Source organism: Octopus bimaculoides, chromosome 4 (genome assembly GCF_046866305.1).
Source record: "Octopus bimaculoides isolate indiv1 chromosome 4, ASM4686630v1, whole genome shotgun sequence".
Lineage (NCBI taxonomy): Eukaryota > Metazoa > Mollusca > Cephalopoda > Octopoda > Octopodidae > Octopus > Octopus bimaculoides.
Window position 1 is genome coordinate 87,750,058 of NC_142931.1, and position 24,101 is coordinate 87,774,158.

Consider the following 24,101-nt stretch of genomic DNA (forward strand, 5'->3'; position numbering starts at 1 on the left):
GGACTTTTTCAGATTTAGTGGTTTTCTGGTTTGTAAGAACTGTAACCCTCATTTTACTGTTAGACATAAGGAAAATTTCCACCTCTTTTGAATGAATTATGGGTTTATTCCCATATATACATACTACATTTAATTTAAATGGAATCTCACCATTGATTTATGCTACTTTTACAAAAAGCCTAATAAAGCACAGGATATTCTTATGTATAAATATCCAACTACCTGAGGAATATTAATGATTTAGTTAAAAATGTATCTCTTATATTTTCCCTTCTTTTGCCAATAAACAAATCTGTAACAAATCCTCAATTTACTATTATACTCTGTATAGAAGCAGAAAAAATTCATTTAATCTTTTATCTAAATTAGTAACCTTATACACAAATTTAACATTTTTTTTTATTTTACTTGCAAAACATTCTCTACAACAACAATAAGTATTATAGAATTTTTAATATGAGCAGAATTAAGATTTCATATTTCACTACACTAAATCTTAAATTATTGCTTCCAACCTTACTGAATTTAACCTTACTGCCTCAACTACAATTCTATGATTCTAATTGTGCTGTCCCTAATAATTGTCCTTTGAATTCTAATTGTTTAGCAAAGTACATAATGTACTAATGTAGAGTTCAAACTGCAAACTCTGCCAATACATACATTGGCTTTACTGCTAATCTTTTCAAGTTTCATTGCAACCAGCTTACTCATTCCTTCTAAAACTATTAGAAGCAATGTAGTTATGTTTGGAATTAAAGAATTTAAATATAAAACTCTTCCTGATATCCAAGAAACTGAAATTCATGCAACCTCTGTACAAGAGAGGCTTATGAAATTCCTTTTCTTAACATTTTTATTCTCGACAGGCATTTGAACAGAAAAGCTTCATGCCATCACAAAATTTTCAAGCAATACACATATTTTTAACCCTTTTCTTCTTACCACAAAAATTATATAAGACATAAACTTCTCCCTATATTTATCTCATTTTACTTTAGCTCTTTACTGCCCTAGTTTGCAAACACATTGTATTAATTTCATTGTTGTTTACTTATCATAGTTTCTACATATTTCATACTAAATTTCTCTATTACCTTTTCAACATAATTCAATTTACTTAGGTCCTCTCACATGTCTGTAGTCCTAGTTACTAAATTACTTTACCAACATACAGATATGTCAAGTAATCTCTAATATTCAACCACGCTTTTTCTATTGTATATATATATACTAGTACTGATTATCCAGTTCATTAATACATATATTGGTAATTAAGCCTTCACACCTCTCTTCATGATTTTAATGATCAACATTTTTAGTCTTACACTTCTATGTAGCTACCTTTCCCTCTTATTACCCTACAGATTTATCCAATACTTTTGCCCTTTATCCTACGTTAATGCTAATATTCAGACCCAGCACTGCTGCTCAAGACTTCATTTAATATCTTTTTTATAACTCCTGCTCCAAATTGTTTTTAGATTATTTGTTTTTGATATTACATTTTTTTATATATATATATATATATATATATATATATATATATATATATATATATATATATATATTTATATATATAATGTTCATGTATCTGTATGTAGCACTCTGTCGATTACAACGATGAGGGTTCCAGTTGATCTGATCAACGGAACAGCCTGCTTGTGAAATTAACATGCAAGTGGCTGAGCATTCCACAGACACATGTACTCTTAACGTAGTTCTCGGGGTGTGTTACAAAGCTGGCCTTTTGAAATACAGGTACAACAGAAACAGGAAGAAAGAGTGAGAGATAGTTGTGATGAAAGTGTACAGCAGGGTTCGCCACCCCACCCTCCCCTGCCAGAGCCTCATGGAGCTTTAGGTGTTTTTCGCTCAATAAACACATTTGGTCTGGGAATCGAAACTGCGATCTTACGACCGCGAGTCCGCTGCCCTAACCACTGGGCCATTGCACCTCCACATCTGTGTGTATATATGACTATTCATTGTTTGGTTGTTTGCTTGTTTTGTATGTATGTATTTTGGCAGGCAGGTAGTATTTTTACATGGAAAAAGTTGACAGTTAGTTTGAAGTTTCAGATTTGTAACCATCATAAGATTGAATGTCACCTTTTGAATGAATATGTTATTCTACAAATAGGTATTGAGTAATCCTTCAATTTAATGGGTTTTTTTTGTATAGCAATTCATAAAAAAAAAACGTTTATATGTATTTAAATATATGTTTACACACAATAGTCTCACTCATATATACATACACATGTCCATATGCACACACACATACACGAAATGCACATCACTTCACACAATGCACACACACTAGGTTACTTGTATACATACACGCACATGCTCCCATACACTGGCCCATGCATTTGCATACACATACACATATGCACACGCACACCAATACATGAAATATGTTACTCCATAAAATGTATGCACTAGGTTACTTATACACACATATGGGCCCACATAGTTTTAAGCTTGCCCACACACATATTCATGCACTCACCCACCCTTCACATACACCATTCTTATATAGTCACATGTTCTTGTGCACTCTAGTTCAGCTGAGTCATTTTTATCTCCTTTTCTCTCAGCCTCTTTCTTCCAGCCATTTTATCATGTTGAACCGTTAATCCTTACACTTCCTTTTCTCTCTCTCTTTTTTTCCTTGTCTCTCCATTTATGTTTTCCCCTCATTTCTTTCTGTCGAAGAGCGTAGGTTTAAAACATCAAAGACTTTTCCATTCTTCCTGAGCATCAAACTAATATATCTGCTTGTTCCTTCACCTGTCTTTGTCTTTTGTTTTCTGTAAATTTGAAGTATGTATGTTTATGTATATATGTGTATAAATTAAATAAAAATAAGCTAAGAGAAACAACTTAATGGTGTGTATTTGAACAACATAGACAAATGTAGGTATACAACAAATATAGGTATACCATACAACATAAATTCTTGATTTATTAAAATTATTTCTGCCACTTGAGAATGTGTCATAATTACCAAATGACAATTAAAACCAGCTCTGTATGAGGAGGGGAGATAATTTCAATCAAGTATTTTCCCGAATTGACATGCCATTAAGGAGTAGAACAGGCTTAATGCCTGGAGATAAGAGGATAGTCATGTACATGTGTTTCTGTTTCGACAGGCATCATCAGCACAGCAATTGTTCAACCTTATCTCCAGTATATATATATATTATAATTGTGATTATATATTGTATTTTTATATGTGAGTTAGTATTAAGTGTATAAACTTTGTTTCTCTTGTGTATAGATCTCACTTAATAGTTTCTGTGTACACACACATACATGTAGTTTTGGTATTACAAATGGAAGAAATAGAACTCAGTACATAAAGCAGTGTGTGTGTGTATTATTAACTGAAGTTACCTTTGCGACTCGAGACTGTAAATTCACGTCAAAGCTCTTTTCAAATACTTTCTTTGACCAATACTTTGGGAACAACACTCTCAGCCCTTGAGTCACTTATGGAGCTTTACAGCTAATAAATATATATGGTTGTATAATATCTCTGCTGATATTTGCTTGTATATCTATATGTATATACTTTTGTATATATTTATATGGATGGATACATAGTTATTGACATGTATCATGCGTGTATATATTTATGACTACATTGGGGGGTGCAATTCTATCAACCAGCTTTGATTTAAATCTAGTTTCTACCAGAGATACTTTGCTAGAAAAGTTACTTGCCTAGCTTTATCTTCAGTACTTTTATTTTAAGCTGTATCATTAATTCTCACATCCTTATGTTTTTTCTTTTTACATAAGTTTGTCCATGGTTTTAGTTCAGTATTTAACTGACAGACTTAAGTTATGAATTCTCTGTCTCTTATGGTGTTTACTTGTGTACTGAGGATGATGTACTCTGTCTCTGAATGCAGGAGTTGATGTATCATCAAGCAGTTAAAACAGCTCTGTAGGTGTTTGGTCCCCTTTCACTGCAACACCACAGCTGCCCACTGATCTAACTGACAAAACTCCTTTACAACTTTATGAGCTTTGTTGAGTCAGATGTTGCAACTCTTGAACTAGATGTCTCTACCATTCTCAATGTTCACTCTTTCTGCATCACTGGTCCTCTCTCTTAAGCCAGTTGAACTGGCTTGTTTTCTCAACAGCTCCAGACTGTTTTCTGGCAACAACTTTTGCCTCCATCACATCTAGACCAAGACTCCCAAGCACCAAATGAACCTTTGTTCGAACAAATCTTCTAACATCAATCTCTACAGGAAGGCAAAATGCCTCCTATCTGTTGTTTTACCAGAGTTCAACCAACTTGCTGTATTTCCCTATAATTTTTTTCTGTACTACTAGGGTCTAGTAAGAGTCTAAATTTTATTTTCTGTTTTATCTTTTATTTGCTAGATTTATACAATTACACTATTGTATTTAGTATAAATTCAGTCACATATCTGTAGTTTTAATTGGTATATAATGTATAGGGAAGTTATGTTCATTTAAATAACAACAATAATAATAATGGCTTCAATTTTTGGCAAAAGGCCTGCTAGTTCAGGGTAGTGGGTAAGCCAATTACATCGACCCCAATGCTCCACGGGAACTTATTTTATCAACCCTGAAAAGATGAAAGGCAAAGTTGACTTTAGTGGAATTTGAACTCAGGATGTAAAGACTGACTAAAAGCCACTGAGCATTTTGCCTGGCATGCTAACCATTCTACCAGCTCACTACCTTCTTAATAATAATAATAATAATAATGCTATTTTTTTTTTATAATTTGATATTACTTTCCTAATATACATATTTTTAAAAATCATTTCTGTAGAGTACTTTTTTATGTACAAATACTCCTTGTTATAATTGTATAGAGTTTATATACTTGTTTATTTTTTTCTATACATATAATCTATATGTTTAGAGTATGAAAGTATTAATAATGTTGTATGTGTGTGTGTATGTTTATATATAATTGTGTATGTATGACAAATTTATGTGTGAATGTGTGTATATAAGTGTGTGTGTGTGTGTGTATTATATAAAAAATGGAAGACTCACATACAGTACTTCATATATCTCGGCACCTGGCAAACCATAGATATAAAGTTACTTGATTACTGATCATTAATCAACACCTGTTGTACCATTCGTCAGCTGTTGTGTGAAGCTTCTCACATGTTTGCATAATATAATAGATATATTCCTCTTTTTCAATAAAACTGTGATTTACTTCTTTTGATATTACACACGAGTAACCGTTATACACACACACAGCTTTTGACAGTCCACTAATTTTATACATTAAGTTAGCATCTTCAATTTTATATTAGACTAAGGTTCTGAGTTCAAATTCCGCCGAAGACAACTTTGCCTTTCATCTTTTCGAGGTCGATAAATTAAGTACCAGTTATGCACTGGGGTCGATGTAATCGACTTAATCCCGTTGTCTGTCCTTGTTTGTCCCCTCTATGTTTAGCCCCTTGTGGGCAATAAAGAAATAAGAAACGTTAGCATGCCGGGCGAAATGCTTTGCAGTATTTCGTATGTTTTTACGTTTTGAGTTCAAATTGACTTTGCTTTTCAAACTTTCGGGGGTCAATAAATTAAGTACCAGTTGCGTACTTGGGTCGATCTAATCTACTGGCCCTGTCCCCCTCAAATTTCGGGCCTTGTGCCTAGTGTAGGAAAGAAAACTTTATATTAGACCGTTATGAATTCTCATCACAGTTATTTCCCTTCTCCTACACAACTATATGTAAATCTAAATTTCATACCATTTGAGTTTGCTTTTTACAGTAACCATTTTTATAACGACTTTATATCACTTTTTAATTGTACTCTTTTATTTAACTTCATCTCTTACTTTTAAATATGTTTTTCCTACAACATCCCGCTTATTTCCTTATATTTAATGCTTCTCTTTAGTCTTTCTGTCAGTAATATGTATTTTATGTGGAGTTGTTTCTTTCGAGTTCAATATTTATTTATTTGCTTCTAATTTGTTGGTTTAATGTTTTGGTCTCGATTCTAGGCTATACATATATGTATTACAGGCTCAAAAATTCCCTTCATTCTTCTCTGAAGAGTTCTTGTCATAGCCGAAATGAACTGCATTTTGTAAGAAAACTATGAATTAATACTGTATATTCCAGAAGTAAATAGCAATGAGTTCTTTTAAATTGTTGATTTTCTAGTCAAACAATTTAATTTCCTAGATCACGCACACGCACACCCTCTACACATACTAGATATCACTTCAATTTTGTTGAAAACTGCTGATGATTAACTGTAAAGTGACTACAAATCTATACCAAGAATGCTGATATTGATTAACTTGTTTTGTCCACATTTTTGTTTCAGGTCTTGGTTGGTTCTCATTCTTGAGTAAAATACAAAATTACTTTTGAAAAGCTATTTCAAAGCACATCCTCAATGACTCAGTTCTCTCCACCTGGCAGGTAGGCAGATACACAGGCCCAAAACTTGTGACTGTTTGCTTAGCATCTTCATAACTCAATACCCTACTGTCATTGAAGGTTTCCATAGTACAGCCATTTTTAATTCCCAGTCACTCATTTGTGCAAAGTAGCATGCACACATACATATGTGCAATTTACTTGAGACTTATTACTTATCTTTGAAATTCTGAGTAAGAATGCTACTGAAAGCTTATTTAGTTTTACAGGTGTTGATCAACAAGGTAAGATAGATCAATTAGATGCTGAACTAGGATTTAATTAAATAGAAATTACTTTCCATTTTTATTTACTCAAATTTGTTTCTAATACACTGTCTAGATATAGCTTTTACTAATCACTTTACTCTTTACTTTTATTTAACATTGTTTATCCATTATCCTAATCTTGTAAGGTTTTGTTTATTCTTTTAGTTGTTTTCACTGTTACCTAAAGATTATATTTATTGTTTGAATAGCCTTATTGGACTTTGATAGATTTAATGCATTTTTTTAGAAAAAGAGAAAATAGTAATTTATGTAAGTTTTTTTATAACGAAATAAACAGAAAACGATCAAATTTTTGAATTATATATCTTGACATATTTAACCGCAAGCCATTATTGTTCTGTTAATCTGTATCTTTTCCACATGCCCCTTATGTCCTCAAAACTTTGTAATATGAAGACATACTTTGTGCCCTCCTTTTCCAGAATTAAAAACTATTTTTCAATCCATCTATTTTGTTTGCTTATTAATATTGAGGTTACAAACTATTTCATTATTAGAAACATTTCATTGAGAACAGTATTCAATAAGAATTAAAACTTATTCAAATCTTATCATTTTTAACATTTGTTATATGACCTAACCTTGTAATACCTAAATGACCAATATTCAGGATATATTTATATATATTGGTTACATGATGCATATGGATGTAGACAATTGCACACAGAAGTGTTAATCGCTTAAAGTGGATGGAACTTGTGGAAGAGGGAAACCCAAGAAGAAGTATTAAGGCTGATCTCAAGACATTGAGCCTTATGAAGGAGATAACTAGGAACTGAGATATCTGGTGCATTGTTGTACTGAAGAAGACCCATTCACCACAGAGAAACTGATATCAGTGCTGGTGCCATGTTAAAAGTACTGGTGCTGATGCCACATAAAAAGCACCCAGTACACTCTTTGAAGTGGTTGGCATTAGGAAGGGTATCCAGTCATAGACACCATGTGATAACAGATAATGGAGTCTGGTGTGGCTCCTAGCCTTACCAGCTCTGGTCAAACCATTCAACCTATGCCAGCATGGAAAGCAGATGTTAAATGATAATTTTACAAGAAGAGTGATGATAGTGACTTTGAAGTTTCGGCCTGCTAACTTTCAATGGACACTCTGATGAAGGCTAGCAGGCTGAAGCTCTGAAATTACTGCTTTGGTAAAAGTATAATAAATATGCTCTCTATAAAAAGTATTGATGGAAAATTGTTGTAACTTGGCATAAGAAAGATGTTATGTATAAGTGTGTGTGCGTTAAGATTTCTGAGAGCATGAGATGAGCTTATTTGAACTCTATCTTATTGAAATCTTGATGAACAGACTTAGGATTAGTCCTTTAACATATTGAAGATAGAGTATTCTAAACACCATAAGTTGTCAAGAAATGGCTAAATGTATGTAATGTCCATCAACTTTAGATTTCGCAAATATGCATTTCATGGTTTGGACCTTGGCTCAATTTTGAACAGGTGTTGAAGTTTCACTGCTGAGCAAAAATTAAACAGTCATGAGTGAAGCAAAAAGGAAATCATTATTTGAAACTGGGATACCATATCAAATGAAAGCATCTTTGATTAAAGAGATTTTCATACTGTCCGTGTTATTAAGTTTAACCTTTTTGCTGCCATATTTCTATTGAAATATGTTGCTTTTTGTTCAAGTAATTTTGAAAATAATGAAGTATTTAGTAAATTAACTGTTTTTATTAAGCTGATGTTTGGGAACATAACATGAAATTTTGATGGAAAGTTTTAACTTAAATAATCCTGAAACAGCAAGATTGTATCGATATATATCTGAAGACATGGGATGAAGTATTGAAGGCTGATTTCAAGACACTGAGCCTTACAAAGGAGATAACTAAGGAGCAAAATATCTGGTGCACTGCTGTACTCAGGAACAGTCTGCTGTTAAAAGTACCCAGTACACTGGAGTGGTTAGCATTAGGAAGGGCATCCAGCTGCAGATACCATGCCAGAACAGACAATGGAGTGTGATGCAGTGCCTGGCCTTGCAAGCTCCAGTTGAACCATCCACCTCATGCCAGCATGGAGAATGGACATTAAATGATGATGATAATGATATATAATCAAAATAAGATGAAATTCTTTGACCATGGCCCACCTGGTGCTAAAGAGCAGACCGTTTTGTTTCAATGTGTCTAGTGTTAGGAAAAACACTTTAACCCTTTTGGTACTATATTTCTGAAATAAATTTTGACTATTTCAATTCATTTTGAAAATATTGAAGAATTTAGTTTAGCTTCATCATTATACTAGTGTTTAAAACATAAATTAATATGAAATTTTGATAGGTTTTTAAATTGAAATCCCTTTTAAAACAAGAGGTTTGTATCATAGAACCAATAGCAATTTTAAGTGGGTTGGTACCAAAAGGATCTGACCCCTTTAGTATTCTGATTACTCTTGTAAAATGTAATGCTTATCTATTCACAGTTCTGAATTAATTATGCATTATCTTGTATCTTCTGAAGGCAGCAAGCTGGACAAAATACTTAGCAGCATTTTGTCTGTCTTTATGTTCTGAGTTCTAATTCTGCTGAATTTAACTTTGGTCTTCATCCTTTTGAGGTTGATGAAATAAGTACCAGTTGAGCACTGGGGTCTGTGTGATCAACTAGCTCCCTCCTCCAAAATGTCAGGCCTTATGCCCATAGTAGAAAGGATTATCTTGTAGCTTTAAGATTTCAATGATGGAATTGTTTATTTCTAGTATAACATTGAAAGGTTGGATCTGGCCAGTTTGAACATAAACAGAATATTTGGGCTGAATATGGTTGGTTTAAATGCTAAAGCGTTTAACCAGGTGTTTAATCATCAATCTAACAGAATCCTTGATGGTAATATAACTGATTGTTTTTCTGTAGTTCAAATGCAATTCAAGACCCATCAACAGATGAAATTCAAATTTACTATATTTTTAAATGAGAAATAATCTTCCAGCAAACAACCTATCAGCTAAATGTTCGGATCTTTTTTAAAACGGGGGGCCACATTTTTCATTAACAAAACACTTTAAGTTAGGGTTAGGGTTAAAGCAAATTTAAAATGAAAAAAGCAAATAAAACGAAGGTATGAAGATTAAATACGCTTTACATCGCTTAATCAGCCAAAGGAGTAAATATAAACAACTGAATACTTGTCAGTGATTGGTTGAAATTATCGAAATAAGACAATTTTTTACATGAAATAAATTCGAATACAAAAATATTTTTCTGTTCTATAACACAAAATAGATAAGTATACGAAGTTTGAAAGTCTTTCGGTACCAAAAACACTACGTAAAACATTAATGAAAAATGTGGCCCCCGTTTTAAAATAGATCCAAATGTTCTACTAGAGCCACATCTAGTGTCTAGATAATTGAAACTGTACTGCAATTCTTTGAATGTGTTTCCAAAGAAAACAAATGAAGCACATCTGCTATTGATGTTGTGAAATTATTCACATCTGTATGGTTGAGGTCAATATTAGATGCAGTTTGTCACATGCACAACAACCAAAATCATTTACAGTCTGAATAAAATCAATGCTGCTTGCACTCAATTACCATCTGTTTTGTTATGTTGTATTAAATAAATGCAACAAAAACATTCAGCCCTGCTATATATTTGGAATGCTAACAGGATTTGGATGTGATAAAATTCTATTATCATTGTAGTTACATGGAATTCTATACTTGAAAGGAAATATTTTACTTAATTAGGGATGCTTTGTTTTAAATTTTGCTGGTTTTGTCTTTTTGTTCAAGTTTATTCTAGAAAACTTGGACTGATAAGAGCCAAATAAAAAATTGTCAACATCATTAGTCCATCCGTGTGAATCATGTCTAATTCTGGGCTGCAAAGGTTCATTATTTTATTATTATTGTTATTTTCTGAGTTCAAATTCCACCAAGGTTGACTTTGCCTTTCATCCCTTCAGGGTTGATGAAATAAGTACTAGTTGAGCACTGGGATCAATGAATCCACTAGCCTCTCACCTGAGCTTAAAAAAGAAAAGATGCAGGCCACGTGCCTATAGTAGAAAGGATTGAGATTGCTAAATCCTACATCAATGCTCCTCTTTTATTGAGGAATGGGAATAATGGTATCCTCATCTGAATCTGAGAAAGAAAGGAATTTACTCAGTACATGACTAGCATTTTACTTTTTTGACTTCAGGAGAATGAATACCAAAGTTGACGTTGACACCTTTAAGACATACAGAAAGGTAATCTTTTTGCAAATTGTTTCAGCCTTAATTTTTTCAGTATGGAAAGCAAAGGGACAACAACTGTTACATCCTGATGAAGTTTACCATGTCCACATGGTGCCCACTACAGGTATACAGAAATAAACTGAACACTGGAGAAAATATATGTCCAGACTGTCTGGCATATTGCACCCCATACAATTCAGTACTGTATATCAGAGTGAAGAATCGTTCTCCACTAGGTTGAAGTATAGTATATTCGTTACAACAAATTTGTGCAATGTGTTTTGTCAATTGACTAATTAGCTATGTACCGTGGGTGTACTCAATCAGAGCTAACATGAAACGATGCAAGACTGACACTAGTGATATATGTAGCAAGGCTGGTGGAGAAGTGATATTGCTAGAATTGATATTTACTGATAAGTTCTTAAGTTTTTGGGTTTACAGTTTGGATTGATGTAGCCTTTCAGTATTTGGCAGTTTATATATATATATGCTTGCTTAAGTATATATACATATGTATATATGCTTGTGTGTGTGTGTGTGTGTATGTATGTATATATATATATATAATTGGCACTTTTTGAGGGAGCTTCCTTACTGTCACTTAAACTGTTTAAAATGACAGCAGCCAAATATCTCTCAAATCACACCACAATATTTTTAAAAAAAGGAAGAATACTGCTGAATATGCTTTGACATGTCTGAAAAAAGTATGGTTGCAAGTGGAATGCCTTTGATCAGAGGGCTGTTTGCTCAGTGCTATTTTTGGGGATTAACCAACAACTATAAATAAATTTTTACTTATTGTAAAAATATCCCCATAGTATCCAGTATTAAGACTTGTGCAGAATAGTCCAGTATAAGTATCATATCATTTGAAATAACAGAGAAAATAAGTAGTGTAGAACTGTTACTGTATGATGGTTATAACAAATCACAACAGCCTCCAGTATTAAATTTATTTCAACAGCTCTAGATATTATGAATGGTGAAATAATTTTAATAATAGATTCAGTTGAATATGGCTTCCATTCCTTAGGGCTGGCTGGTCTTGCACTCCACTTCCACTCAGGTACCCTCGCCTCCACACTCAACCATTATGCTCAATCCCTTTTCTCCACAACATTCCCTAGGGAACCTTCTCCCTATTTGTGTCCTAAACAGAACATTAATGACATCAAGCTCACCAATTTTGGTCATGGGAAATGCTCCATCCTCCAGACTTAAAGAAAATATAAATAACAACTCAAGGAGAAAGTCATAAAAAAAAATCCTGGTTTTCAGAGCCCTGTTAAAATAGCGATTGTCATTTATCTTAAAATAATATTTTGAGTTATTGTCAAAACCAAATTTTATTTACAAATATTTTAACAAAACCAGAATTATTTTAAGCCTTTAAAATGTGAAGAATGTTCAGAAAATTCACTGTAAACTTCACTTGCATCTGTATCATTTACATTTTCACGATAATCCTTCATTAAATCATATTTTTCCCATGGTTTGGCAACTTTCTTTGCTTTAACATAAAATCTCTCTGGTAAATTTAAATCTTCAACTCCTTTTAAATCCATACGTTCATATCTCAGTAGCCATGGTCGAGGATTCAGTTTTACCTACAAAACATAAAATAATTTTCAGCACATCTCATTCTACTCCATGATGTAATATATAAATTGTATAATATATATTATTTTGTGTGTCTTGTCATAAGTCTTTATCTGTGAAGGCTAACAGTCCTCAGACCACACTTAATTCATTCATCATTCACTGCAAATCTTCAAAATCCTGCAATCAAAGTAACAACTTAATGAACTTCTTCTGTCATGTTCACAGTTTATTTTCAGAATTTTACTAAAATTATCTCAGTACTATTTCTTGTACTATATAACACCGACAAATGTTTTAAACTGCTATGTTTATCATTGAAAATTTGGAAGGACAGACAAAAGTCTGATGTGCTTGCAGATTTTGCATCAAGAGTCACATTACATGTGAAACTTTCCATTGGTGTCTAGTTCTAAAATTTAGTGTGAGTGCCTGAAATTTTATTATTACAAAGAGGACTGATTATTAAAGTTTAGTGAAAACCTGTATATCAAAATAACTTGCTTTTTCACTATTTCTGTCATACATGGTTTGGATTACTTTAATTGCTCACCAGACAAGAGAGTGAGAAACTCAATCAAAGCTTATCTCAATGTCAGCAAATGTAACATGCAAAAACCTAAACTACATCCTATTCAGTCCATCTCTTTCCTACACTGCTTTTGTTATTCCAATTTAACATATTTTTTTGAAATCCTCTAATTTTGTAGCTCTGGTCTATTTACTTTACTGTTATACCAGTAACAATAGTATTTCATGACATTGAGAATAAAATCTTCTCAAAAGCTGATTAACAAAGTGAAAAGTTTGTGATTTGTAGAAGGCTGGTAAAGATCATAGATATTGCACCAACCTCCAGACTTATCAAAAAAAAACAAAACAAAAAAAAACAAAACCCCAAAACAAAACAAAAATCCCCTTCAGTGTCATTCCTACAGCTATCATTACTTCTTTTCATTCCACTAACAGTAGGTTTTTCTTTCTCAATTCATACTCCATTAAAATAGCACTCGCATGTCTTATTTTCTTCATTGTTGTTAAGGGTAGATGAGCCCATTGTATTTTAAACATATTTTTCTGGAAGGACATCTTGCTGTTTCCAAAAAAACAGCCTTACAAACTAGAAAATATTCCATACCTATTCAGATAGCATGAGCCTCACAGAGGCAATGACTAGTGACTGAGACCTTTGGTGATATGCTGTGCTTGAGAAGACCTGTCAAGCCAAGTGAAATCGTAGTTATGGCTGATGTTGGTGTCACGTAACTAGCACCCGTGCTGGTGGCACATAAGGAGCATTTTTCGAGTGTTGGGTCTCACAGAGGCAAAGTGGCTAAGTTCCTTTCGAGCATAGGGCCTCACGGAGGCAAAGAACAAGACATTTGGCATTATGTCGTGCTCAAGAAGAAGACCCATCAAACCAAGCAAAATCACAGTCATGGCAGATACTGGTCTCACACAAATGGCACCTGTACCGGCGGCATGTAAAAGCACCCATTACACTCTCAGAGTGGTTGGCGTTAGGAAAGTCATCCAGCTGTAGAAAACCATGCCAAATCAGACTGGTGTCTGGTGCAACCTTACAGCTTACCAGCCTTAGTCAAACTGTCCAACCCATGCAAGCATGGACAACAGATGTTAAATGTTGGTGATGATGATGACATCCAGGAACTAACATTGTCAGCTTTGCACTTCTCCTAGTTATGGATACTAAGAGTCCCACTCGTGTATATAAGACACTATGCACAGGTAAACTTCTAGAAACATTTCCTAAATGAAATAGTACAGATGACATTTAACAATACAATTAGAATATAAATGAAGGAGAAATTGCCTTTGTCGTGTCAACTGGAATCTCAGAACCTTTTGGTAAAGACACAGGTTGAAAATCAAATGGAACAGTACTATATTCAGGTGGGGCATCTCTCAAATAAAATAATTCATCATCCAAACGTTTTTGTAGTTTAAGTACTTCAATATTAAGAATATGGGGTTGATAGATTTCATATCGGATTTCAATCCCTAGAAGTAATAAAGAAAATACATTTGAATGAAGTGAGTTTTGTTGTTAGTTAACCTTTTAACAAAAATACAAACATAATGTATGTTGGAAGGAATTTATAAATATTGGCCAATGCATTGTGGATGAAATTTGGGGAAGGGAAACTGTACAGAATTACTGTATGTATACATATATCATTATCATCATTTTAATGTCTAATTTTCCATGCTTGCATGAGGTAGGCAAGGATCTGTTGAGGCAGAGTTTTTTATGGCAAAATACCCTTCTTGTTACCAACTTCTACTTGTTTTCAAATGAGGTGATAACCTCCTCCTCAATCAAACAAACTTATAAGAATATCTAGTTATCCCCCTTGTCTTAGCTATGGATTTTCACAAGAAATTGTGTTCACCACAGATTGATTCTTTAATTATCTTATGTGAGAATGTTTGCACATGCACATATTTATAAATATATGCATATGTGTACACATACATACACAAATATATATAAAAAAATACATACACAGACCCACATAAATGTAGTATGTCTGTGTGCCTGTGTATTTTTTATATATGCATATAATTATAAATATGGGCTTGCATGAGTGTTCTCGCATAAGATAATTAAAGAATGAATTAATCATGGTGAATTCAATTTCTTGCAAGAAATCCAGGGCTTATGCAAGGGAGATAAGAGTTAACATATGTCTTGCAGTTCCTACTGATCATTTTCTCTTTCTCTCTCCACCTTTTCTTCACTAGACTTGAGTAGCCAAGCAGATCCCTCAGCAGGAACCTGCTCAGCCACCAATCTCTCTCATAGAAATCTCTTTCTTACCTAGCATGATGCTGCCCTCTCCCCACCTCACCCTGGGTTTGTAGTCCTGCAAACTGCATGGCAAGCTCAATAGTGCAAGTGGCATAAGAAAATAAAAAAGCATCCAGTCCACATTTTAAAATGGCATTCAGCTGTAAAAACTGTGTCAAAGTAGACACTGAAGCATGATGCAGTCCCTGCACACATTAGATCCTGTCAAACCATCCAACCCATGCCAGTATGGAACATGAACATTAAATGATGATGATGATGAGAGCTGGATGTGACAGAAAATGGGAAAACAGGTAGAAGTAAATACTTTGAGCAGGAAGAAACTGGGAAGAACAAGAAGCAAAGGAGACAAACACAATTCGAATTGTGAATCAGATTTGTCGTTCATGAATAAGAATTTGTTCTGTAGCAGTAGACTTAAAAGCTGGTACTCTGAGACAGAGGAATCTCCAGCAGACTGACAGAGAACCATATATTTCATATGAAGGAAGTTCATTAACTGCTCATACAACTATATAGACATAATTAGAGTTGGAGGTGATTGTAGAAAAATCGTAGAAACAAGAGCAAAGTTAGGTTTAGCTGTTGCCATTGAGGACAACAAAAGATTTCTGTTTCTCTGCATAAAAAGAGCAGATGTATGAAACTGGTATAACTGGCACACTGTCAGTTGTGACAATGAGGGTTCTAGTTGATCAGGTCAACAGAACAGCCAGTTTGTGAAATTAACATGCAAGTGGCTGAGCACTCCACAGAAATATGTACCCTTAATGTAGTTCTTGGGGAGATTCAGCATGACACAGAATGTGATAAGGTTGGCTCATTGAAACACAGGTACTGCTCATTTTCACCAACTGAGTGGACTGGTAAAAGGTGTGTGATATTATAGGGTAGTGAGATATTGGTATTGAATGTACAAGATCTGAGTTGTCTTCTGTCTGCTGGATGTGTAATGTTAACTATAATGACTAGCATGAGTGAGCTGATATAATAGCCGAGTGGACATCAAAGATATTGGCTGATGTATGCAGAAGAGATGACTACACTAAAATGGACATACAATGTGAATTGATGAATGCTGAATGTGAAAAGGTGAACAAAAAAGGCTAATAAAAGACAGAGGTACAAAATGAATAGCAATATTTCTATGGCTGATCTGCCCAACTCATAATGGCATGGAAAAACAGATATTAAGATAATTCTTTTTTGGAATGGTGTATCTCGAAGCAGATAAAACTATAAATAACAGCTGGTAAGTATTAGATGAAAAAATCCTTTGAATAGGAAAAGTTGAAGGTTCCCACGGTATCTACATCTACATGACAGGTGTTCTACTATTAAGACTAGAGCAATCCTTTGAATTTCTCTGTTTACTGCAGATATGGGTTCAAGTCTCACTGGCAGCCTTTGACTTTTTCTATCCATAGGGGTTTTTAACCTAATATTTACACACTATCATTTATAGTTTTACCTTCACGTTCTCTCAAAGTTTATAAATTCTTATAATTTTAAGCATTAAGATGATAATTTATCACATATGAAATCATAATTTTTATATGAATGGTAGAGGACGAATAAAATATGTTAAATATGTTTACTACCTTGGCTGGCAATCACATTCCTTAAAGTAAAGTTTGCCTTGAGGCCAATACCACCTCGTGATATACAAATTCCAACAAATCTGTTTTTCTTCAAGGGAGCAAATTGATCAGCAACTGTAACTGCCATGATACTTCCTGTCAATAAACCACAAGTGAAACAGTAGAATCTGAGGAAAGTAGTGGTGATCTGCATCAGAAAATATTAGAGATAAAATGTTCACAGCAAGGAATAGGTTAGTCTGCCATAGGAGGAGGAGGAGGAGGAGGAGGAGGAGGAGGAGGAGAGATCTCATGTTTCTCAAGACATACTAATTCCCACTATGTGAACTATTTATACACAAATAGGTTCAGGTATAGCTCGGTGATGTAGTTTTTGGTTCAATCCCACTATACAATACCTTTAGTAAATATCTTCTATAATAGACTTGAGTTCATTAATGCCTTGTTAGTGAAATTTTGCAGACACTGTGAGAAAGCCAGTCATATACGAGTGTGTTGTGTGTGTGTGCATGTATGTATGTGTATATATATATATGTTATTTTGCTTTGGTTATTGCTGTGTCAAACTAATGGGATAATTTTGTTCTTTTAGAAATATTTTCATTCCTGTAATCTTTTATCCCTTAATTCTACATCTATTACTATAGTGCAAATTTGTTTTGCCCTATTAAAGGGTATAATTCTTTTGGTATGTGAGGGATGGGAGAAATGAAAGTTCAAATATTGGTGTGTGGCTGTACGTTTATAGAAGAGATCTGTTTTTATGGTGTTATCTTCTTTAATTAGGAGTTTACTTTTAGCTTTATTTCATTTTTTCCCCTTCCTCGTCATCTACTTCTTATACACACATGCTTTTGTATTCTTGTATTTTTTAATATTGGGTCATCCCATAAATAATGCGTTTTTTTATACATCTTTTATTTTTTTTAATTAAGATAAACAAAGTTCTTTTTTAATCTAAAATATACTCTCCTTCATTTTCTACAATGCTCTTTCATCTATTTGGTAGACTTGCAAAGCCCCTCTTCCAAAATTCACTTATTCATGATGAAAAATACTCCTCCAGTACTGTTCTATCTTTGTCTACAGAATTCATATTTTTCTGTCCAAATGATTTTGAAGATTGCGGAATAAATGATAATCAGATGGAGCAATGTCTGGCAAATATGATGGGTGGGGCATTGTTTCCCATTCGAACTGCTTCACCCCTTGGAATGTCATCTTTGCTGTATGTGGCCAAGCATTATCGGGACACCTGTGATACCGTTTGACAGACATACCACCCCAGTCAAACTCCCTGACCAACAATATTCTCAACTAAGGTTGTGCAGGAAGAACACCTTTCATCTTGAAAGCAAAGATGGTCATTTTTCTTTTAGCGCAGACTTAAGCCACTCAAGCTGCTGGTAGTAGATCTCTGTTATTGTTTGGTTTGGGTTTAAAAGTTCAAAGTGCACTAAACCTTTCATATCTCACCAAACAGATAACAACACCTTATGTGGGTGAAGACCTTCTTTAGCCTGGGATGCTGGTGTTTCTCTTTTCCCTACCCACTGTCTTTATAGAGAACCTATTTCTTGTCACCAATCACTATTCGGTCCCAAAAAGGTTCATTCGTGAGATGTGACAGCAAAGAAGAGCACACATTCACTCTCTGTGAGTGATTGGATTGGGAAAATTTGTGAGGAACCCACTTTCCCAATTTGCTCACTTTCCTGATGGCATGCAGGTGTCGATGAATGGTTGAATGACCAAATCCAAGCTTCTCTGTTAGTTCCTTAACAGTTATGATGGGATTTTGTTCCAGCAGGCTTTGCAGGACATACTCATTACCTTCTCAGCTCTAGTTTCTGGTATGGAATTTCTGGAACCATCATTGACACTAGTTTACACTTATTGTCCGATCCCCATATACTGCATTAATATTCCTCTCACTTTCCATTACATTGTTACCTTTATTGAACTCATAAAGCAAAATATGCCGAATATGCTCCTTTGTCACTTCCATTATAGCTTTGAAAAAATAACTGTTAAAATCGAACTGCACTCTTCAAAACTTGCACTAAGAATAAGGACAAGGTAAAATTACTACCTGCTTTTATAGCAAGTTGATGCAGGTAATTTATTCCCTCCCCCTCCAGCTTTTAGTTCATGCAATTGAAAAAAACTGCATTATTTATGGGATGATCCAATATATATTTTTTGCTATTTAATCAACCAGTAAAACATACATTTTTCAGTTTGAAAATGGCTATTTGAAACTTGAAACTCACACCAGAGTAACTCACTGTAAACATTATTATTAAAGTAAATTATTCCCCCAAAGAACCATCTCTACTCATTTTTTCAAATATATATATATATGTGTGCACATACATATGTGTCTAATTAGCATACAGTTGGCATCCAAAACAAGTTTAGTCTATCAGGATTTTTCCTTTTTGTTTTACAAGTGTAGAATTTAGTACAACTGCTTTGTAATTTGATTGTTACTATACTGGTCAATTATGGATAAGCTACACTTAGAAAAAAAGAAATTCAAATGATATTTGCTAAATTAAACCCTTCAAGGCAGGGCCACAGCCCAATGACTGAAACAAACAGAAAAATAAAAGATACTTATGCGAATATATTTGGGTTGTTAAATGATCTAATCATTAACTAGGTTTTCATCTAATCAATTTTTTAATCATTATTTTTTAAAAACTTATCTCTACAAAAACCAAATGAAAGTAATTTACAAATAGCACTCATCACTAAGTTGGACAGGATAAATTGCTTGATAAGAATTTATCATCTCAAAAGAGAATAATGAATATCAAACAATATTTTTATATATTTACCAACATAGAATTCAGGAACATGAAGAACATTTCGTCGTTTGTACATATCTGAACGCTCTAATTTTTCTCTAATTCTATCCCTGGCCATCCAATTAGGATGTGGTAGAAACTCTGGATACACATGTCTAAAATGTAGCCAAAAAAATATTATCATGGAGTTTTCAGTTACATAAAAGTGAAAATTTTGCAACATTGTTCTTATAGGATAATGATTAATTACCTGTATTCTCCAACTTTAACTTGATCACTCTGTACAGGTAACTTTTTATCTGTTTTTACCTGATCTTTTGATAACTGTGATTTCCTATAACCTTCTACAACTTCATTCTTCAAGGAATATCGCCAAGGATCTGCATGAAGTCTTGATGCATCTAAATAGAGTATTTTATATTTTCAAAACAAAAAGTTAAAGTAAATTATCATAAATTTGTCATATATTTCATCTGCTGTATAAGTTTTTTTTACCCATATCATAATAGGCAAAATGAACGATCAAACCTAAAATTTAGAAGCAATCTTAAAATTCAAGTTCTAAAAACAGATAACCATATAAAAATCCATGTTACAGTTTTCAACAAAAATAAATTTGTAAAGCTTCACAGAATACTAAATTTGCATACAAATTAGTCATCTTCTATAATAATAAATGCCAAAACGAATTTCATTATTCAATGATACTTCTACTATTCCTCATGTTGGGGTGAGAGTAATAATAGGCATAGAGATGGTGAGGGCGGTGGTAGATTGATGGTTGTGATGGTAATGGGGTGATAGTAATAGTATGAGCTGTAGTTGTGATAGAGGTGAGGGCAATGGTGATGATGGTGATGGTGGTAGTCGAGGTGGTCAGGGATGATGGTGATAGTAAGCGATGTGAAAGACAGTGGTGATGGTGGTGGAGGGGAAGGCGGCAAAATCAAAGGTATCGATGGTGGTGGCATCAGAAGTCTGAATGGTGTGTGTATGGCAGTTGTGGTGGTACTGGTGATAGTGATGGTTGAAAATAACAGAAAAGAGAGAGAGAAAGAAAGAGGTTAGGTAGAAAAAAAATTGTACTGATGCCCCCAAATGGGAACACAAAAAATGTTTATCATGTAGCTTTGCAATAAGGTCCAAGTCAACAAATTATATCAATGTTTTGATGAAAACTGTTCATTGCTTGAAAAATACTGGTCAAGTTTAATACAATTTAATATGTACTCAATGCATGAAGTATCAGTGTTGGGCCCAAGGCCTAATGAAGAGCCCTCCACAGGAGCTAGCTTAAAAGCTGCTCTATCGAGTAGCTTCTAAGCTAGTAATTAATATACATATTTTATGTTTGTCCATACTAGCACAGGTTGTAAGTTTTCCTCACATGTGGTATGGTCCTGCATTATCTCTTGAGATCAGATGTCACTTTTCCCCTTGTTTTCTTGGCTTACCGAGTACTCCTTTTTTACTTAACTGTCATATTCTATGCACATGACATGCTCTTAACAGCATAGCCTTTTCTCTCGTGCACTGTATCTGATTGAAGTTAAAACCAGTTTTTCGCTCAGCTCATTTGTGGTAGGTCTCTTGTGCACACTGTGTTGTGTTGGCACTCCATCGCTTACGATGTCGAGGGTTCCAGTTGATCCGATCAACAGAACAGCCTGCTTGTGAAATTAACGTGCAAGTGGCTGAGCACTCCACAGACACGTGTACCCTTAACGTAGTTCTTGGGGATATTCAGCCTGACACAGTGTGACAAAGCTGACCCTTTGAATTACAGGCACAACAGGAAGAGTGAGAGAAAGTTGTGGTGGAAGAGTACAGCAGAGTTCGCCACCGCCCCCTGCCAGAGCCTCGTGGAGCTTTAGGTGTTTTCGCTCAATAAACACTCATAACGCCCGGTCTGGGAATCAAAACCGCGATCCTATGACCACGAGTCTGCTGCCCTAACCACTGGGCCACTGCACCTCCTAACATTACACAACCATGCTTGCCTGATTTCTTTCCAGCCCATTTTTTTCATTATCATTTATTATTGCACTTCACACAATTTGTCAGTGCCTACATTTGGAGAAAGAATCCTTTTGTTGTGTTTCTAGCAGGAGTAATATTACTTTCTGAACTTTTTGTACCTATCTTAATTTGGCTACTATGGTTTCAGAATACTTTCACTGCTGATTATGTCACCAAATTTGCAGAAACAGTCAACAACTTCAAAAGATTTCAAGGCATTTGAAAGAATTCATTTCATTGCTGCTCATACTGCTAACTGTTGTGTTTCTGCTACAGTCTTTCCTCTCTGTTTGCTTACCTGTAATGTTACTGCATCTCTTGTGCACCCATAGCTCACATTGGATCCATAGTAGAATTCCTACAGAATTCTTTTCAGTAGATTGAACATAGCCACTTTCCAGGTAGTAGTGGAGTCCCATGATTTTCATCCTAACTAAAACTTTTGTCGTTGCCAGGTCTACTTCTCAATTTTAGGTTTTGCTTCCACATTCGGAATTTCTAATTTTTCGTGCAATTCAGTAATAGGAATTAGATTATCACTATACAAAAGTTCCCAAGAGCAGCCTATCTTAAGCTCTTCTATTATGACCTGGAAAACTATAACACACACACATATATTTCATTATCATCATCGATATTGCATATACATTTTTTCGGAGATAATGCAGATTTGCACCTCACCTTGAAAAATACATTTTTCTGAAAAAGTTTATTTGAATTCCTAGGTTTTATTTGTAGATTACGAATATGCAAAAAAGAAAGAAAAAAAAAAAAATCAAAATTTTAACTGTATTGTTGTTTATTGAAATGTGGAAATTTCATTCAAGTCGGTATGTAAAGTGCACTTTCTATGTTCATATAGCCAAACTGTGGAAATAGTTGTTTAAATCCCCGTATTTTTCCACGTTACATATCTGCTTAATAAAATTTCCACACTTTAATATACAACAATACATTTAAAATTGGTGAGGAGATTTTGAAAAAAAAAAAAACAACCTTTTTTCCATATTCGTAATCTCCGACAAGTAAAACCTAAGAATCCAAATGAACTTTTTCAGAAAAATGCATTTTTCAAGGTGAGGTGCGAATCTACATTAGCCCCCATTTTTCCATGCTGGTATCAGTTGGGCGAAACTTTTTGAAGTAGTATTTTCAAACGCAAACTCGTACTTGTTTGCAAGTACGGTATTTTATTCTATGTTGCTGCACCTCGGACTACCGAGATGTTGAACTATTTTTGTTTTAAGCTTAGAAAATTTCCTTTTGAATAGTGGCCGCAGACTGAAGAACTGGCACTGACCGCTGGCATTGACCACTGACTAGCTCTTATGGGAAAAAAATCTTAACAGTATTAGTGAAGTTGATGTACATATATGAAATAAGATAACAATGTAGAAAATGATATAAAAATAGTTAAAAATGTAACAACTCGAAATTAGCACGACGGTGTCCTTGAAGTGTCCCCTAAGAGACTTTAAAAATTAAAAGAAAAACAACAAAATTCATTTTGAAAATATGTAGAAATATTTATACATACTTCTGCAAGGGATTCGGATAAGTTGTCCTAAAAATTGTGCCATAGGGTAAAAAAAAAACTACAGGAAAACGTCAATGTAGCAATAAGTCCTCGTCGTTGACTGACTTAGAGCTTTCCGGTGTAATATTTTTATTGCAGCCGGTATGAAATAATTCCGAGCCATATATTATAATTCCGTTCATGTCTCGAATGCATCATCCAAACTTGTGCTTCTCAAACTACCGGCAGTTTTTTTTACCCAATGTGCCAGGGATTGGTAATTTCAATTTATACCGGAAACAATATATATAATGGGTAATCTTCAAGTTTAGGGATAAAAAAAATAAATAAAATTATTCAAGGGAAATAACTGAACGACTTACCAGTATTATCCGTTTTCTTCTAGCTGTTTATAAATAAATCACACCCTAACCCTAACGTCAATCAAATCACGTGTGTGATTTATTTATAAACAGAGATGTACGGAGAATACTGGTAAGACGTTCAGTTACTTCCCTTGAATATTTTAATTTATTTTAATTTATCCCCCTAAACTTGAAGATTACCTATATAATGAACATAATAAAAGTGGACAATTTTTTTATCTTCTGATTATTTTGTAAACAAATAATACAATATTACATAAGCATTTTATGTTTCTTTTGTTTTGGGATTTGGTTTGCAAGATTTTTTATGTGATTTCGTGTGTTGAAGCATATTCTGTTGTGTCTGGGGAGAGTCATTTTCTTATTGT

At 34.0% G+C, this 24,101-nt stretch overlaps 1 protein-coding gene across 1 annotated transcript; it reads right to left on the reverse strand.

The window, feature by feature from the left end:
- Positions 1-12,286: 12,286 nt before the first annotated feature.
- Positions 12,287-23,779, reverse strand: LOC106870226 (large ribosomal subunit protein bL19m). Its single transcript, XM_014916241.3, has 6 exons — positions 23,369-23,779; positions 20,063-20,213; positions 19,843-19,967; positions 17,000-17,134; positions 14,400-14,587; positions 12,287-12,573 (listed from the first exon to the last, which is right to left on the reverse strand). Exons 1-6 carry the CDS (start codon positions 23,409-23,411, stop codon positions 12,343-12,345), a joined length of 873 nt encoding a protein of 290 aa, XP_014771727.1. The 5' UTR covers positions 23,412-23,779; the 3' UTR covers positions 12,287-12,342.
- Between the last annotated feature and the right edge of the window lie 322 nt (positions 23,780-24,101).